The sequence below is a fragment of the Orcinus orca genome, chromosome 16 (assembly GCF_937001465.1).
Source record: "Orcinus orca chromosome 16, mOrcOrc1.1, whole genome shotgun sequence".
NCBI classification, from domain to species: domain Eukaryota; kingdom Metazoa; phylum Chordata; class Mammalia; order Artiodactyla; family Delphinidae; genus Orcinus; species Orcinus orca.
Genome location: NC_064574.1, coordinates 11599211 through 11618444, shown reverse-complemented (window position 1 = coordinate 11618444; position 19234 = coordinate 11599211). Strand labels below are relative to the sequence as shown.

Below are 19234 nucleotides of genomic sequence, written 5' to 3'. Positions count from 1 at the left end.
AAGCCTCCGCAGAGGGGGGCTTGTCTGAAATGGCACCAGAGCCGCCACCTTTGGCGGCCTTCCCGGCTGTACGTGCAGTGCATGTACAAACACATGCACGTGTACACACCACACAGACACATGCACACAACATATGGGCACACACGCAAACATACACACAACACACACAAACACATGCACACAACACACAAACATAGGTACCCACGGAAACACACATGCACACCACACACAAGCACACCAGAAGTCACAAATGAGTCTCGCCGGGCCTGCACGGTACTTTTTTAAATTGTGAAATTATTGCTAACGTTTTAAAAAACTGGACACTTTTCATAAAATCTGAATGTCCTTTTTTTTTCTTTTTAAATGATGTTATCTGATATTAATTGAGCTCTTAATATACCCTAAGCACTTAACTGCAGAACAAGGTTGGTATTATTATTATTCCCATTTTACAGATAAGAAAATTGAGGATAATAGAAATGAAGTAAGTTGCCAAAAGGCACACAACTAGTAAGTGATAGAACCTGGATTCTAGTCCAGAGAATCTGACCCCAGCATTCTCTTTTTTTCTTTTGAAATTGGAGGTTCTGCACTAGAGACCCAGAGCTGAGTGCCCCTTGGGGGCCGGGACCCGGCGTTCCGGTTCACCCTGTCCGCACTCATCCTACTTCACCCGCTTGTCACCTGCCTGCCCCTTGGCACCTTCTGAGTTTGAGGCTCCCCCAATATCCAGCAAATATTAAAGTGAGCGATTTCTAAAAACTCCATTTTTCATAAAGAAGGCTGTGCAGCCTGAGTCCCCTCTCTGTCACTTCCTGGCTGTGTGACTTTGGGCAGGTGGTCCAACCTCTCTGAGCATCAGTTTACCTCCTCTGTAAAATAGAGGCTAAACAGATGGTCACTAGGGGGAGAAGGTGAGAGGACATGAGTGGAGGCTCGGCCAGGCCAGGCCTCCAAGGAGGAGGTGTCACTGTTACTGTCAGGGTTTCTGAAGGTGCCCCCGGCTGGGCAGGTGCTGCCTGAACTCTCCCGGAGTCCATGGGGCCAGGTGAGAGGGAGGCAGCCAGGAACACACCCCAGTCTGCGCAGATGTGGCATCACTGCTTTCCCCTCTCCCACCAGGCCTTTGTCAAGATGGTCGGGCACCACGTCTCCTTCCTGGAAGCCCACGTGCTTCAGGCCGAGCGGGACCACGGGGCCCTCTCACAGGCCCTGCGGAAGTGGCTGGGCTCCTCGGGGCTCCCCGCCTTCGGGAACGTGAGTATCCCCTACCTCCCTGCCCCCTCCCAGACCCTGGAGCAGGGAGAGGGGCTCAGGAAACAGGAGTTCAAAGGGCACGGCTGGCTTCTGCAGACAGGAAACAGCATCTGGCCAGCCGGTGGGGAGCTGGCTAGGTGGCTGGAGTGTTGCAGTGCCTCCCTCGTGCGCCCCTGCGTGCCCTGAGCCGCGTGCTTCAGTGCCGTGACTGCCCGCCGCCTCACCCACCAGTTAGTAAGTGCTGCTGTTTGCCAAGCACTGTGGTCCATCTGGGGTTACCATGGCGAATAGAAGCAGCCCCTGCCCTCCTGTCCCTTCCTTCCACACCTAAGGACGTGCTCAGAGTGAGTTCCAGAATTCAGGCGGGGTCCCCCTTCCCAAGGCACAAGTCGGCCTCTAGCAGACCAGAAAACAGGGGACAGTGAGAGGGGCAGCCGGCCCGCAGCTTGCAAAGGCCTCGCTCTCCCACATCGCTGCTTTCCTGGGATCCTCCCTATAAGAAAGGAAGGGTCATTGTGTCCCTTTTACTGATGGAGAAACTGAGACCAGACTGATCCTGCCTTGCAGAGACCTTCAGTGTTTAAGCACCTCTGTCTTTCCGGCTTACTGATTCCCTCGTCTAGGGAACATTGGGCAGTGTCTGGAGATGTTGCAATTGTCACAACTGGAGGCAAGTGGGTAGAAACCAGGGATGCTTTTAAACACCCTAGAGTGTACAGGACAGCCCCCCACACCAGAGAATTATCTAGCCCTGAACATCAGTAGTGCTGAGTTTGAGAAACCCCACTCTAAGCTGGATTTGATAATTTTATGTCAGGTCTGCTTTAAGCACTTTGTGTGCTGTTGTATATGGCACCTGGTTCTCATGCCAGTCTTTGGAGGAAGGTACTTTTGTCATTTCCCCACTTTACAGATGCGGAGACCGAGGCTCAGGGTGGTGAAGGGACTTGTCCGAAGCCACGCTGCCTCAAGTAGCAAGGCCAGGTTGGAGCCCTGGTTGACCTATCTCCAGGGTCTTGCCCTTTCCAGGAAAGGGGTCTTGCTCAGCCAGCTGCTCTGTCCTGCCCCCCAGTGGGGTCTCTCACTGTTCCTTGGGCCCTGCCTGGGGGTCCCCCTCTGCTCCTCTGTTCTCTCTGTCCCTCCTGCATGCCCCCCTTCCCTGTCTCCTCTTAGTGTTCTCACAAAGGCTCATATATCGAGCGTTTACAGTGTTCCAGGCACTGCTGAGGTATTTCATGTGCGTTAATTCATGTACTTTTCCCGATCATCTTGTGCGCTGGGAATGAATGTTATCCCCATTTGACTGATGAGGAAACGGAGTAGTTGCAGTGTTGCCACTCTGGCCCCGTGTGAACTCATTCTGTTTGGCTTGGGATGCCTGCCTGGGTGTCACTCTCCAGTCCCTGTCAGGACCCCACTGCTCTGTCTTGTCTTACACCTGCCTGAGGCATGTGCTGCTTACCTGCCTGCCTCCAGGTGAGGGACTTGCCCAAGGCCAGTAGCAGCTAAACAATGGCCTCACAGATCTCATGATCTCGGAACTCCTATTGATCCTTTAGAGCCAACTTAATACCACCTCCTCTGAGAAGCCCTCTGGGATTGCCCCCTCTCCAGCCAAATGTGGTCTCTCCTGCCTTTCAGTGAAGTCAGGAGTTGCCTTCTTGGTCCTTGAGTTATGGTGACTGTTCCAGGGTGACCAGGAGCCCCCCCAGTCACATAGTGCTCTGCCCACTGATGGCTTAGAAGCACCATGGGGGAGGAAGGACAGAGGACCTTGGCTGCCCGTGGTCTGCAGCAGGAATCCTAACAGTGGGGCCTGCTGGGTCCTTGGTCTCTGTACTTTACAGTCTTTTTCTATAGCCTGCACAATTGTCCCTTTGTGGTTGGCACTAGTGTCCTCATTTAGTGGCAGAGGCCAAGGCTTGGAGGGGGAGAGTCGCGAATCCAAGGTCAGCGCCGGGGTTGGAACTCAGGCCCGTGGGGCTGTGAAATCGGGTCCGCCGCCCACTCCTGTTGCAGGATCCCATCGGGGTGTGGCTGGGCATGCGGGGATTTGCATCCTCTCATCTCTACCAGACTCGGGGCCCCCCAGCCCTACCTGCAGTGACTTGTTCCAGGAAATGCGTCCCAGCCAGGGGTGGTGAGTCATTCAGCAACCCCGGCGTGTTGATCTTGGCCCTGGGAGGGCTTTGTGTGGAGCAGGCAATGTAGGCAAGTGTGCGCACACGCGTGTGCAGACCCGAGGGTTTCCAGGGCTGCACCTGCACCCGGGGGTGCAAGCTGAAGCGGCCCTTCTAGAATAATGGTTGTCACGGCTTGTACTGGGGCCCTGACCCGGCAGGCACCTCACATCCCACCCTGTGACCTAGGTCTAGTCACTGTCCCTATTTTACAGATGAGGAAACTGAGGCACTAAAGGGTCGAAGTGCTTGCCCACCCAGAACGTGGTGGAGCTGGGATTTGAACCTGTGAGACCTAGGCCTGGAGCTGGCAGTCTGCACCACTTGGCCCTGCTGCGTCTTTCTGGGCCTGGTTCCGACCACTGGAGCTGCAGTCCGGGGGTTGGGGTCCTTGAAGAGCACCTGGACGGGTCTCCGTCTCTTCCACCTGGAAGAACCCACCAAGCCAGGATTTCACACTGTCTCTGGTCGGTTCCCCTCAGTGCCCACCCAAGGTGGACGCTTCACTGACCACTGCCCGTACCTGGGCGTCCACACCAGGCCCCCCCAGCAGTGGGAAGCCCCTCTGCACAAGCCCAGATTCTGCCTTCTTGTCTCCACCTGCCCTCCTCCGTCTCCGGGAGCTGGCGTGGGGCAGAGGCTCTTGCGCAGAAGGGTCCTGTCCCCACTCCTGTGGAAGCCCATCCCCCCAAAGGAAATAGGCCACTCACTGCTGCCCCCAGGCCCTCCCAGAATCAGGGGGATCAGTGGGGACTCCCTCACAGGGCCCAGGCAGGAGGCCCTCAGCCCTCACCCCTGGCGCCGGGCAGGGACCTTCGGGGGTGTGTTTTCCACCCTCCCTGCTGCTCCATCAGCTGGAACAGGAGTTCCTGGGGAGGGAGAGAGATGGGGAGAAAACTGGTCTGTGTGTTTTCTAACTCTGCCAGCCCCTTCTGCCCTGCTGGCCTCATTTCTCCCTCCCTCCTCTTCCTCACTTTGCAGCTGTAGTGGGGAGGCCCAGGGAGGGTGTGCAGCGCCGGGGCTAGGGTCTCCCAACACACCAGGAGTGGGGCTGGGAAGCAGTCCGCCAGCTCCCTACCCCTCCCCAGCACCAGAGGCCCAGAGCCGCCCCTGCCCACGTGACTTGGTGCTGGCCGAGGCCTGGGCCGGCCCGGGAATGCCAGCCTGAGTGTACCTCCTCGTCACGAGATCCCCCGCAAAGGCCAGGCCTTTGGCCTTTGACTTGAGCTGCCGAAGAAGCGCGCAGTCAGTGCCCAGACTGGGGTGAGAGCTGGCCTGGCCCCCTGGGCCCTCTGCGCCCGGACGTAAAAATGTCCATGCTTCCATGCTTCAGTTTTAATGCTAACATACATATTTTCATGGTACAAAGGTCCGTATTTCCATGCTGTACTGCAAAGAAGTTTTCAACTATACTTTTACATTGATTTTTAAAATGTTCCAAGATTTTACCTCAGAACTGTACCTCTCTTTCGCTGTGGCATTTTTTTAGCTGTGTGACTGTGGGTAAGTCTCTTAGCCTCTGCAGGCCTCAGACAGCTTAACTGTCAGTTGGCTGACACGGGCTTGACCAAGAAAGGCTCTGCTTGCTAGAAAACTGGTTTCAATTTGCTGTGAGATGAAGAGGGCCTCCTCCACTAAAGCAGTGGGGAGTAAAAGACTCCAGAACTCTCAGACGGAGGGTTCTGAGCATTGGTGGGTCTGAAAAGCCAGCTTTGCCTTTAAATAACGGTTCAAGACAGACTGCCTAATCCCTCAGCGGTGAGCAGGTATCGGTAGTGGTGACAGAGCCAGCCCTGCAGCGCCAGGTGCTGTTCTCAACCCTCAGTACCCCACGGGGGAGGTGCTATTTTTATCCCTATTTTACAGGTGAGGGAACTGAGGCACAGAGAGGTTTAGTAACTTGCCCAAGGCCACACAGCTGGGCATCAGGATATGAACCCACATTCCTAACTCTGTTGCCTTGGGAGAGAGCTGTGATCTCTTACTTCAGGAAGCATGTATCCAGTGGAAGAATAGAGGCAATGACCAAATCCTAAGAAAATTCAGTAGCTAGTCATTTCTAAAGAGGGCCCTGGCTTGCTCTGAGGGAACCAGGCATGGCCTCCGAGGAAGGGCCGTGTAGGCTGAGACCTGGCTGGTGAGTGAGAACAGCCTGAAGTCGGAAGAAAGGGTGCACCCAGCAGTGGGGATGCAGGCACCGAGGCTCTGGGCTGGGACTGAGCCTGGTGCCTGAGGAGCAGCGGGGAGTCCAGCATGGGGATTGAGCCGGGGGGGTGGAGTGTGGGAGACGAGGTTGGGGCCAGATTGGGTGGGCGGGGTCTCAGGCCACACAGGGGGACTGGACACTATTCTAAGGGCAATGGAAAGCCATGGAAGGGTTCGTAGCAGGGGAGGGACTTGGTAAATTTGCTTTGCTTGGGGAATTTCCAGGGCACATTCTCTACCCTGAGCTAAGGCTGGCATTTAGGGTCAGCGATGTCTTGTTTAGACTTGACCATGAGAGCTGAGCAGGGTGCGTAGGTGCCCTTCAAGCCTCAGAGTTCAACGGTTAGGAGTGCGTTTCCTCGGCCTGGAAACATCTCATGCTGTGCCTTGAGATCACTGGAATCCTCGCCTTGCCGGGTCTCGGGGCCTTTGTCCAACTGGAAGAGAGAAAAGGCGCTCCAGTTAGGGCGCCCAGGTCTCCTGGCCATGTGTCTGGGTCCCAGAGACCCTGCCTGAGGAGGCAGCCCTGTCTCTGCACACAGAGGGCCCCTCACATCTGGAGACGGTTTCAGACATATGTGGAAGCGAAAGTGAGATGGAGGTGGAGCCGTACGGGCCGCAGGCCTTGGAGGGGTGTGGAGACCACGTCAGGTGGCCCCATGTCCCCTCGGTCCGGGCCTGGTCATGGCCAAGTGGCTGCCACAGGTGTTCTGACCACGCCAGGCCCTCTGCTCGGGGCCCGCACCCAGGGGCACAGAAGAGCCGCGCTAAGTTGTTGTAGACCGCTGTTTGTTTTCCGCCGAGCCAAAACATCGTGTTGACGAGGTGTCATTTTTTCTTTTAATTAATTAATTAATTTATTTATTTTTTGGCTGCATGGGGTCTTCGTTGCTGCACATGGGCTTTCTCTTGTTGCGGCGAGCAGGGGCTACTCTTTGTTGCAGTGCGTGGGCTTCTCATCACAGTGGTTTCTCGTGTTGTGGAGCACGGGCTCTAGGCGCACGGGCTTCAGTAGTTGCGGCACATGGGCTTCAGTAGTTGTGGCTCGCGGGCTCTAGAGCGCAGGCTCAGGAGCTGTGGCGCACGGGCTTAGTTGCTCCGCAGCATGTGGGATCTTCTGGGACCAGGGCTCGAACCCGTGTCCCCTGCATTGGCAGGCGGATTCTTAACCACTGCGCCACGAGGGAAGTCCCTCGAGGTGTCATTTTGATTAATTTTCCAATGGCTAAGAGTCAGGTGCTTTCCAAGGAAGGCTCTCTGGCTAATAGCAAAACCACTTGGGGCCAAGTCCTGACACCGCACAGAGCCAGGCTGCCGGGGTGGACTGTGGCCTTGGGCCTGCCCGGCTCACCCCGCACATACCCAGGGGGCGATCTGGTAACATAAATGAGTGTGTCTGCCAGGTGTGAGACAGTAAGGAGCGGTGGGGACTGTGGCGAGTTGCAGAGCCCCTGCCTTACTTATAGGGGTGGAGACTTCCAGAAGCAGCCTTGCAGAAATGGGATCAAGAATGGCTAGATTTTTCTATTTTGGGGAGAAAGCTAGGCATGTGGGGTTTTATATGAATCTTCTAATGTCTAAAAGTCAGCAACTAATTTTTCTAAATGTTAAACATCTTGGGGAAGAAAAGTCTGTTGCGCCTGTGGGTCACACCCAGCACACTCCCCAGCTCTGGACTTCAGGCTGATGGCCTGTATCCCACAGGCCCCACGCCTTCAGAGGCATTTGGGACCAGGGAAGAGTGGAAAGCCCATGGCGTCTTCCTTCACTTTGCACCAGCCCCAGCAGGAGCCCTCAGCTTCTGGGAGCAGCATGACGAACACATCTACTATTGCTCCAACTATGGTGGTTGTATTGAGAGCATTCAGGAAGGATTTTCGGTGCCTCGTCTCGACTACCCGTAACAACCCCAGAGGTAAATGATATCATTTGAGAAAGGGACCTGAGGCTCGGAGAGGGCCGTTCACTTGCCCAGGGTCACACAGCATAGGCAGCAGAGCCAGAATCTGATCCAGCTTAGACCTCGTTCAGTGTCTCTCCCCTTCTCTATGATCTTCCCGAGTGCAGGACCCACAACCTAGAAGGTGGAGGTTGCAGCTGGAGGTCCTTGGACCCAGTCTGCCCCACCCACATAACATTCTTTGGCCAGCTTGGCATATGTTTAATATGCATGTGTTTAATTTGAATTAGTTGCCAGCATTTAGAAAAGCGAAGTTCACAGAAGAATGTACACCTCTGGCTTTTGCTTGAAAAAGCAGAGGTCTCGGCCCCTGAGCAGTGTCCCTGCTGAGCCGCCATCTGGCCTAAGACACCCATTGTCATTACCTGCCTGTGGGCATTTGAGTCTCCTAGCCGGGCTGAGCATGCAGTAGGTGTTCAATAAATACTAGTCAATGGATGCTCTGAAGGCTTCCATGGCCCTTGGAAGCCCCCGTCCCCCAGATTTCTCCGGAGGTGGTCTCCAGGTCGTGGAGAGCTGGGATGAGTGTCTATGCCTGCCTCTCTCCGCAGCGGCTTGGGGCCGCGTCCTGGGCTTTCCTGGAGGTAGCAGAGGCTGTGGGCGGAGCTGTCCTGCCCAGGCTTGGCCTGTAGGAGTCGTCAGTGCCAGGCTCGGCGCCTCCTCCCCTCCCCGCTCCGTACCCGGACCCCCCCCCCTCCCCTCCCCGCCCCACCCAGGGAAGGGGGAGGCTCTGTCTGGCTGGGGCCGCCTCCCCCTCCCCCTCCCTCTCCCTCTGCCCAATCCCCCTGGAGGGGTGACTCCCGGAAGGAGGCACAGCCTGGCCGGGGCTTTATCTCAGTGGTGGAGGCCTAGCAAGGCAGCAACACAAAGAAGGCAGAGGAGATTCCATGGCGCCTTCTCCCGGCCCTGCAGCGGCCTCTCCTTCTGCTTCTGCCCCCGTCATCCCTTGCGGTAAAAATGCAACATGAGCAGATGGCAAATATTAACGCAACAATGGAGGCCGAGTGGTGCTGGGTCCCCAGCCCCCCTGCCAATCCCCCACCAGCCTGGCTCTCAGGGAGTCACTCAGCGCTCACACGTTAACAGATTTGTTTGACTCCAGATATCTGGTGGCACACGTGCAGGGGAGGGACAGAGGGCCCCTGGCAGGCTGGTTTGGGGGTCAGATTTTTTTTTAAGTGTTGCATTTTTGTTAAGATTTTGAGTGGGGAGGAAGTTCCTTACAACAAGGAGGAGTTTTTATTTTGGGGGGCACTGTTGAGGCCTACGTGGGAGCACCCCAACTTCCCTGTGGTTGGAGGGACACAGTGCACCATCTCCGAGCACCGCCACTGTCAGGGACGTCCCCCGTGAGCATCCTCAAGCCCAGTCCTGCCATCCCTGGGTCTGGTGGACACTGCCTATGGCCTTTGCATACGCTGGTCCCCTGCTCCCTGCCTGGCAATGTTTATTCATTGTTCAAGGCTAAATTGAATGTTACCACCACTGGGAAGCCACCTGGATTCCCCCAGGCAGCGTTCCTCTGGACTCCCCAACACCCTGTTCATTCCACTGTTGGCACAGCACCTCAGGGAGTCATCTGTGTTTTCACCTGTTGTTCCCCAAGACTAAGAGTTTTTCAAGGGTAAGGACTGTATTATCTTTGACTTACTAAGAGTAGTTACGACAGTGTTGGTGCCAGCAGCCAGTTTTCTGGGCTCTTCTTTGGGTTGACACAAGCTAGTACTTTACCTGCCCTAGCTTGGTTCATCTTCATGCACACCTGTTACATAGGTCCTGTCAACATTCCCACTTTACAGATGAAGAAACTGAGGCTCAGAGGAGTTAGAACATTTTATCTGAGCCAGGCATTGGCCCCATTTGATTTCAGAGCCCCGTATTCTTCATGCCCCAGGGGTCGACTTCGAACCCTGGAATCAGGTAGGGCCCTGAGTGAGGCCCAGGGGCTGTGTGGGGACTGTGGCCAATGGGAGAGGCAGGTGCCCTCCCCTCCAGCTGGGAACAAAGGCTCAGAGTGGCCTGACCGTGCTCTTTCTTAAGGAAGGGAGGTTGGGGATGCAGGTTTTTATGTGACATCAGTTGATTTTGAAAACTTGCCTGAGAGCCTCCAAGAAGTCTCCTCAGGGGGCCTGTTGCCTCACAGGCCTCCATCTATGTCTTGGCAAAGACCTACAGTAAATTGGTGTCTACTACAGAGTCTGGAGGGTCAATGCCCCTTTACCAAGGGAGGGAGAGAGGGGGCTGATATCACAGCAGCGGGGATTGGCCTGGAGAGCTACAGGCTGTGCTGAGCAGGCAGATGTGAGGGCTACAAGGGCCCAGGGCTGGCCACGAGCTCTCTTCTCGAAAGGGGCTGGTTCTCCCCAGAGGCAGTGCCGGCAGAGGCCCTCGGTGGGGCCCTCTGCAAGTACTCTCCACGGGCATCCTTATTTTCTGACGATTTGAAATTTCCTCAGTCTTCTGTGAAGTGTTGACAAATGCAGCTCCCAATACTCACTTTCTAACCAGAGCATCACTCTCAAGATCACCCTTCCTAGAGCGATTCTGCCCTCCCAGGTCCCCATATCATGGTGCAGGCCTCTCCCCTTTCTCCCAGTGTGTAGACCAAACTCCTGCAGCCCTTGGAGAGAGTGTAGTTGAGAGCATGGACTGGACTCAAACCAGGGTTTTGCACCCTCGGCGCTGTTGACATTTGGGAGCAGACCATTCCCTGGGGTGGGGTCTGTCCTGTGCATTGTACGGTGTTTAGCAGCATCCCTGGTCTCCACCCACTAGATGCCGGTAGCACCATCCTCCTGGTTGCGACAATCAAAAAGGTGTCCAGGGCTTCCCTGGTGGCGCAGTGGTTGAGAGTCTGCCTGCCGATGCAGGGGACACGGGTTTGTGCCCCGGTCCGGGAAGATCCCACATGCTGCGGAGCGGCTGGGCCCGTGAGCTGTGGCCGCTGAGCCTGCGCGTCCGGAGCCTCTGCTCCGCAACGGGAGAGGCCACAACAGTGAGAGGCCCGCGTACCGAGAAAAAAAAAAAAAAAAAAAAAGGTGTCCAGAAGTTGCCAAATGTGCCCTGGAGGCCCGGCTGCCCCGGGTTAGGCGTCACCGGCCCAGATGAATGACCGTCATCAAAACCAGGCAGCAGCACGTGGGGCTCATCATAGCCCCCTCTCGGCTTTTGCTTGTGTTCTATGACTATGGAAAATTTCCGGAATAAAACATTTAAAAATAAATGAAACCATGGGCTCTGGAGCCCAGTGGCCCTGGGTTTGTACCTTGGCGGTGTTGCTTGCTAGCTCTGTGGCCTGGAGCAGGGTCCCCGCTTCCCCTCTGTGAAATGGGGCTCACAGGGGTTCAGGTTGAGGGTTTGGACGTGCGTGATTCCCTTTCTATTCGGTGAACTTCTGTCAGGCACCTACCATGCCGTGGGCGCTGTTCCAGGTGCCGAGGCTTGTGGATCACAGAAGGAGGAGCCAGGTGCACGGAGAATGTCTACACAGCAATCGTCGTGCTTGAGGGCCCTGGGCTGACCTCGGTGCGCGTGACTCAGCCTCTGCTGGCTGCAGTGAGGTGGGCTGCCATCACTGGCCTCATCTTATAAAAGACAACTGAGGCAGGAAGAGGCAGAGTCACTTGCCCACTATGGGCTGGGGGAGGGAAGGGGAGCAGCCGGGATGCCCCCAGCTAACTGGCTCAGCGCCTGCATCTCCGAGCATTCCTCTGGGCACCAGAGGATGCAGAAGTGATGAGACTGGTCCCTGCCTGAGCTCTAGGTCACCCCAGAAAGTAAACACCCAGAGGCGGGCGTTGCAGCAGATAATTATGAGATGGGCTGCATGCTTCTGACTCCTGTGCATGACAGAAAAGGGGATAAGAGTGGGACTTCCCCGGTGGTCCAATGGTTAAGACTCCGCACTTCCACTGCAGGGGACGCAGGTTCGATCCCTGGTTGGGGAATTAGGATCTTGCATGCCGCGCAGTGCACACACACACAAAAAAAAGTAAGAAGGGAGAAGAGAGGCCAGGAAAGGGCTGTGGCAGGGGACAGCATGGCCCAGTGCGTGGCACCAGCTTGGCACTGGGTCGCACGGCATTCCTGAGCGAGGCAGGGCCGCGCAGAGGACAGGCAGCTCCCGTCAGCGATTGCAGGTTCCGGGTGACGTGATGAGTGGAGGGAGGTGAGTCCCTCCTTAGTGCAGAAACCTGTGTGATGCCTGCAGCTGGAGTTGCGGCATCTGGAGAAAGTGTGATGATCCCTTTAATGCCTAAGGGGCCTGGGAAGTTCTTGAACTTGGCTCCATTCATGGTCAGCTTTCTGCTGGGAAAATAAACCACGTCTTATTAAGCAGTAAATTCATCCAGGTGCGTGTTCCAGCTGATACCATCACACCTTGTCACGTTGCCAGACGGAATGTCAAGACCAAAGTTCGCATTACTTGGAGGGTCCTAATAATTAACCTGGGAAATTTAGAGAGGGGGGAATCCTGGCTTTTACATGGAGTAAGGAGCCAGAGCAGGGAGGTGGTTGCTTCAGGGCCGGACATCACTGAGCACCGCTTGGGAGGTGCCCGTGGTTACCTGGGTTGGGGATCTCAGCACTGTGGCCCTGGCACTGCCTCTTCCCCTCCCGTGTCTGGCAGCTCTTTGCTGGCCTGGACCTGGTTCCGGAGGCCATGGACAGTGCCCCCAGGAGTGTGTGTGTGGGGGGGTGTGGGCAGGAGGGGCTCAGATGGCAGCAGTCATTGCTGGGAGAGAACTCAGAGGCCACAGGCCAGGGGGCTGCTCGCAGGGCTGGTTGCCAGCATATTCGTGCCCGGTGTGGCCCCCCGTAATCTGTCACTGGCCAGCAGGCATTATTGAGCATCTGCTGCGAGCCTGGCCACCTGACTGAGGATGAGCCGTGCCTCTGAGGGGTTGAGAGGTGTTCTGGATAATCTTTGAGGCTCCTTGGACTGGCTTCCACAATTGTGATTCACTTTAAGTGTTCGTGTTTCGAAGCTGAATGCATTTAATACTAAAAACGCAGTGTTACAAAACTGTATACTCGGGCTGTTCACAAGCTAATGACATCGTTTAAAAGAATTCAGAAAAAAAAGAAGAAAAAATAAATAAATAAAAGAATTCAGGGGGCCGTAATAGTAATGAAATTACCCAGCGTTCATTGAGCACTTACTGTTTTCTAAGCACTTTGGGTTATTTGGGCAAAACACCCTATGAGGTAGAAACTATTATTAGCCCTGTTTCCAGATGAGAAAAATGAGGCACAGAGAGGTTAAGTGACGTGGCCAAGGTTACACAGCTAGACAGAGGGACCACTGCCATTTACTGTGCTGGAGGAAGGGATCCTCCTCTCAGCACTGGCAGCCCCACGCAGCGCTTTGGAGGGGATGTTAAGAGTGCAAATCCAAGGTCCTCTGTGACCCCTGTCTGCACGCCCACCCTCATTCCCACAAGCAGCTTGAGCACAGCACTTCGGCGGGAATGGCCAGGCGGTGGGAAGCCGCTGAGGCTTGGCCCCTCGGCCCCCGGAGGCCCCAGAAAGTGAGCTCGGCCTCCACCCCAACGCCTGTTTCTGGTTCTCTAGAGAGCCTGCGGGGCGGCAGTTGGGTGGACAGCGTGGCCCGGCCTGCAGGGTATTGCCCTGGCTTCTCTCCCTCTGTACCTTGGGCTTTTGCTCCTGGAGGCCTAGAGAGATCTTGTGCTTGGAGGACAGCCCCGCCCATCCCCCTCTGTACTGCGCACATACCGGCCTCTTCCTCCCCCTACGGTCCCCTTAAGTCCTTCTTGGCTGCTCGAGGAGCTGCCACGTGTGCAATCCCAGCCCTTTACCCTTTCCTTCCCCAGCCCTTGGGCCGGGCTTAACTCCTTTGATGCCAAATCTGCACCCACCACCCCTCTTTTCATTCATGTACTCATTCATTCATTCACTCAACAAACACTTGTCATCTACCATCTATATGAGCCCCGCGCTGTTTCAGATCCTCGGAACCCAGGGAGGACAGAGAATGTTCCCGCTCTCCAGCAGCCGATAGTCTAGTGTAATATATAAAGTGTCCCGGGGAGAAAGAAAGGTGAAGGAGGGCAGGGAGAGGTGGGTCTGGGGGCAGGAGGTGGTCAGGGAAGGCTTCACTGAGAAGGTAACATGGAGCACAGTGAGGAGGTGGCTGGCGCCCTGGGGGAGGTGGGGAGGGGACTGTACAGGTGTCTTGGGCTGGAAGGGGAGTGGTGAGGCCTGTGGGCGGTGTGTTGGAGCTGGAGGTGCAGGTCGGGGTGGGGTGGGGAGTGGATGGAGCAGGGCGTGGGGCCCGTGCAAGGACTCGGCCCTGGAGGGTTTTGAAATGTGGAGGAAGATGCTGGCAGTGCAAGGGTGGAGGTTGGGTGGTTGCAGCTGCTGGGATGGTCCAGAGGGAGATAGATGCTGGTGGCCTGGGCTAGGGACCAGGGTGGAGGTAGGGAAACGCGTATGTGTCTTTAATTGAAATTCTTTACTGAGGCAATTATAGATTCACAGGCAGCTATAAGAAATAATACAGAGACAGCGCCCTCGTACGCTTTGCCCGGTTTTCCCCAATGGTAGCATTTTGCAAAACTGTGGTACAACGTCACAACCCTGATATCAACCTGGATACGATGTGTTGCTCATACTGGGATGTCCCCAGTTTTACCTGGACTCACTTGTGTGCGTTGTAAGTTCTATACAGTTGTATCCATTCTGTACAGTTTTATTTTATTTAGGCTCCTGTCTCCTGACTCTGGACTGTCCCAACCCCACAGGGATTTCTCAGGTCCTCTTATGACTACCTTCACCCTTCTTCCCTCAGCCCTCGCCCAACCCCTGGCAGCCACGAATCTGTCCTCCATGTATAAAATTTCGCTGTTTCCAAAATGTTCTATAAATGGAATCGTACAGCCTGTAACCTTTGGGGATGGGCTTTTCTCACTCAGCGTAATTCCCCGGAGATTCATCCAAGTTGCCTTGTGAATCGAGTCCGTCTGGATGCCTTTGCAGGTGGAGCCAGGGTTGGAGTGTGGGGTTCAGGGCTGGAGGTGTCCAGCATGGAGCCCGAGGCCTTAGCTCTGAGGCTGAATGGGATCACCCAGGGAGGCGGAGTGAGCACTTAGCGATTAAGCGTCTGCTGTGTACCAGGTGCTGTTCTAGGCGCAGGGGATGCAGCCATGCCTGAGAGATGGGAAGAGGTGCCTGTGGGGGCCGCCAGGCTGATGCGGGGCTGGAGGCCTGGGCTGGGTGGGATGGGCAGGGGGCACCTCAGGATCTCTCTCCCTCTTTTCTTGCTTTGCAGCCAGGGAAGGTGGGGACCCCGATGAGGCCAAGAGCTCCTCCCTGGGGTGGAGGGTGCAGACGAGAGGTTTCCAGGAGTCCCGAGTAAAGTGAGAAAAGAGCAAAGTGTTGCCCCTCAGGCCAGATGGAGTCCATTCAACAGAGACTGACCTGTCTTCTGAGACGGCCTTTGTCCTTTCAGAATATTGTTATTTCTTTGACACAGGGATGGGGTTTAAGGCGGGGTGAGGGTGGGGAGTCTTTCAGTGTCCCTGCATGCACACTGACAGGGTTCGGGGCCGGAGAAGCCCTGAACCCGTGGACCGACTCCCCAGCTCCCAACACAGTCCGCTCCCCACGTCCTGGTCCCCACCGCTGCCGCCGCCTCCTGGCTGCCTCACTTTTCTGTCAGGGCTACTCATCGCTTCCCTCTCCTTTCCTCTCTTATTTCCTCATTTTTCCCTCTCTCCTCCATCTTTTTCCTCCTCCTTTTCATCCATTTTCCCTCTTTCTGAATCCCCCCCCCCATCTGGTTTCCACATCTCTATCGATTTCAGTTCTCTCTCTTTTATATTTTTCTCTCTTGGGTTTTGTTTGTTGGTCGTTTGTTTCTGCCTCTACCTCCCTTTGTCTGTGTCTCCTCCTGCTCTAATTACCTTCATCTCTGTTTCCACCAGGCTCTCTCTGTCTCTCCCTCTTTTCCTTTCTCTCGCTCTCAAACGTTATCTCCCAGACTTTGGAAACCATCCCTTTCCACGCTCAGGGGGCCCAATAGATGAAACGTCCTGGTCCGACCAGGACAGCGCATGAGGTGAGTTCCTGTGAAGGGGCTTCGTGAAATCAGTGCCCGGGCCCCTGGGGCTGCAGAGATGGGATTGGTGCAGTGACGGTAACCGTCCGAGGCTCACAGGCCACCCGGTGGCAAAGGACGGGCTGAGGCTGAGACCAGGCTGGAGCTCTGAGGGCACCGGAGTCTGAGTCAAGGGTGGATTGGGAAGGGCTCCTGAGGCCACCCAGATGCCTGGAGTGGGAGAGAAGGGGCCCAGGTGACAGTCCGGGCGTTGCCTCAGAAGCAGGTCCCTGCAGTCCTGGGTGAAGAGTCTTTCTGGGCAGGGGCGAGAGGTGGGCCCGTGGGCGGCTCCTGAACGCCTGCTGGTCCCGGTGGACGCCTCTGTTTTTGCCCTGTTGGCTTGTTTATTTAATGGAGAACAGCTGCCCGTGTTTGGGATCCCGACAGAAGGGTCGATTGTGTCTGTGTTTGCTTTCTGCCTCCCAGAGCTAATCGGTGCTATTTCTAACATCCTTTTGTGGAGTCAACCACCTTCGAGGTCAGCCCACAAAACCCTGAGGATTCTCTTGATAAGCAGCACCAGAGTGAGAAATGTACGGCTCTGGTGTGACAGTCGCCGGCCGCTGGGCCCTGGCCAGCTGTTGGTGGGGCTCGCGGACGTCACGTGGAGAAGCTCCGTGTGACGGGGAGGCTGACTGGCGGAGCGTGCCGCTAGGCATGGCAGCTGGTGTGTTGCCCTGGCCTGGAAGAGGATCTTCCTCTCCCTGCTCTAAGCCAAGAGTATGACAGTCCCAGCTCCAGCCAAAGCCATCCACTGATGTCCCCCCAAACTCTGCCATTGATCCTGCGGCCACCCTTTGCCCCATGATGTTTTCTTAGCCAGGAGCGCTGGCTCCGCGCTGTGCATGGAGCCGATCCCGAGTGACCTTTCTGAGGATGGAGAACACCGTTCCCAGTTTGGAATCCACCTCTGTCACCACGACCCGCTACAGAATTGGCGGGTGCAGAGCAAAATGAGAATCTGGGGCCCCTTTGTCAGAACTTACTAAGAATTTCAAGACGGTAACAGCAGAGCATCAGACCAAGCCATGAGGCCGGCCCTGCCCGTCACTTGCAAGAGTCATGCTTTGAGTGGATCTTAAGCTTGCTGCGTCTTAGTCTCCACATCTGTAAAATGGGATTTACAGTCCTATCCTCTGCATAGGATTGTCATGAACAGTGACTGAGATAATGTAAGGTTTAGCTGCCATTATTATTATTATTATTATCAGTGACATTAGTATTATTATTTAATAGCTCATTATCTGCGTTGTTCCCTTCGGTGCTTCACATATGCTGCCATGGATGAGTTTTATTTTCTTATTTATTATTATTATTTTTTAAATATTTATTTCATCACATGGGGTCTTAGTTGTGGCTCCAGGGCTCCTTTGTTGCAGCACGGGGGATCCTTCGTTGTGGCACGTGGGCTCCTTAGTTGCGGCTCATGGAATGCATGCAGGATCTAGTTCCCTGACCAGGGATCCAACCCGGGCCCCCTGCATTGGGAGCGTGGAGTCTTATCCACTGCACCGCCAGAGAAGTCCCTATTTATTTATTTTTAAATGACCTTTTATTTTGAATACTTTTAGATTTGCAGAAAACTTGTAAAGACAGTACTACTGAGGGCTTCCGTGCCCCCCTCACTCCGTCTCCCATATCCTGTCATCTCGCGTCACCTGGAGAGCTGTCAAGACCAAGACCGCACATTGGTCCAGTACCGTTCACTGAACGCCAGGCTTTGGGTGTTACCGGCTTTTTCTTCCGCGTCTGTGGTCTGTCCCAGGCTCCCGTCCAGGGCAGTGCATCGCTTTTACTGCGTGCTTTATTGATTTATTTAGGCCACGCCACATGGCGTGCGGGATCGTAGCTCCCTGACCAGGGATCGAACCTGCGCCCCTGCAGTGGAAGCGCAGAGTTCTAACCACTGGACCGCCAGGGACGTCCCCTGTGTGCTTTTTATTTATTTATCTATTTTTAATGATTATTTATTTAGGCTGCATTGGGTCTCTGTCGCGGCACACGGGATCTTCGCTGCGGCATGCGTGCGGGATCCAGTTCCCTGACCAGGGATCGAACCCGGGCCCCCTGCATTGGGAGCGCAGAGTCTCACCCACTGGACCACCAGGGAAGCCCCTACGTGTGCTCTATTTTTAATGTGGGTCACAGACCTGGCCAGGGTGGGGTCACCAGCCTTGAGCCACCCCGAGACTCCAGAATGGGTCCGACCAGGAGTCCTCAGCCGGAGACGTGATTGTCATCGTTGGTCTCAGGCTCCGGGGCCCTGACTTGGCAAAAGGCCAACCCCCAGGCCCTTCCTGCTCTGCCCGGGGTGGTGAGAAGATTCATCCGTTTGCCGTTGCCTGAGTGTCTCCTGTGCACCAGGCTCCAGCTGCTGCTGGGGCCCTGGCCCTAACGACTGGCTTGATGCCCGTCCCGACGGAGCTCGGCCTGGTGGGGAGCCGGGTGGTAACCGAGGGGAGAGGTAAACAGGCTAGGCTCCACAGTGCTGCCGTGAAGGAGGGAAGGTGACACAGATGAAACTGGGCCTCCCTTAGGAGAGTCTGAAGGAAGGAAGGAACCAGCAGAGGAAGACCTTGTGGAAAGGCCTTGAGGGGACAGCGGGTGCCAAGGTCTCCCGTCAGGCAGACCCTGGTGAGATCCAGGAGCAGAAAGAAGGCCCCAGGCTGGAGGGCTGTGAGTGATGGGAGGTGACGGACGGAGTTTAGAGAATCAGGCTGGATCATGTGGAGCTGGGGTCAGATCCCCCCAGCTCCAAGGTGGCAGACAGCTGGCAGACAGGTGGCCACAGCGATGTGGCCGGCGGACCGCACGGGCGAGAGCACGCAGCTCCTGGAAGGAGGGGCCGCTGCTCAGTGCCGGTTGCCCATCACTCTCCAGTGGCCCAGAGCTTGAGATTTTTTTAAAGGGAAGCTTGAAATCCTTTTTTTAAAGAGAAATGGCATTTCATTCAAAAGTATGAGAACACCAACAACCAAACAGACAACAGTGCTAGTAAACTTAGCCCAGTGGAAGCCAAGCAGGACACACCTGAGGACTGCTCATGCGTTGGGGACCACGGTGGCAGGGCCTGAAGGCCTCGTGGAGGAGCTGGATTTTATTCTAACGACAGTGCGGGACTTACTGGAGGATCAGACTTGTTTCTTACGACGGCCCCTCAGGCTGCCACGTGGAGAATGAGTTGAGGGCAAGAGCAGAGGCTGGGAGACGGGGTGGCAGTGGCGAGGGGGAGAGGGATTGGGGAAGAATTAGCAGAGGGGGTTGAGGATGGGCTGGATGTGTCGTGGGAAGTTGGGTGGCCCCCAGCTTGCCGGTTTGGGCAACCTGACTGAGGTTCCGGTTAGTGGGTGGACCCACAGTGAGTCAGCTGACCCCTGAAAGCCTCAGTTTGCTCGTCTGTAAAGAGCCTTTGTGATCTTCAGATCTGAGTCTCTGGAATGTAGCAGGTGCCCAATATACATATAAGGCCATGGTAATTAGACAGTTACACTCAGTGGCCAGGTGATGAGAAGC

General features: G+C 55.5%; 1 protein-coding gene across 8 annotated transcripts in view; it reads left to right on the top strand.

Annotated features, from left to right (window-relative positions):
* BCAS4 (breast carcinoma amplified sequence 4) overlaps window positions 1-19234 on the top strand; it is a 60836-nt gene that overhangs the window by 31151 nt on the left and 10451 nt on the right. For 6 of the 8 annotated variants that reach the window (XM_004282921.4, XM_033411166.2, XM_033411167.2 and 3 more), the window contains one exon: window positions 1123-1257. The exons of the other annotated variants lie outside the window; for them this stretch is intronic. In XM_004282921.4, coding sequence (XP_004282969.2) covers window positions 1123-1257 — 135 coding nt within the window. The remainder of the gene's footprint in view (window positions 1-1122; window positions 1258-19234) is intronic. 8 annotated transcript variants of the gene reach the window in all.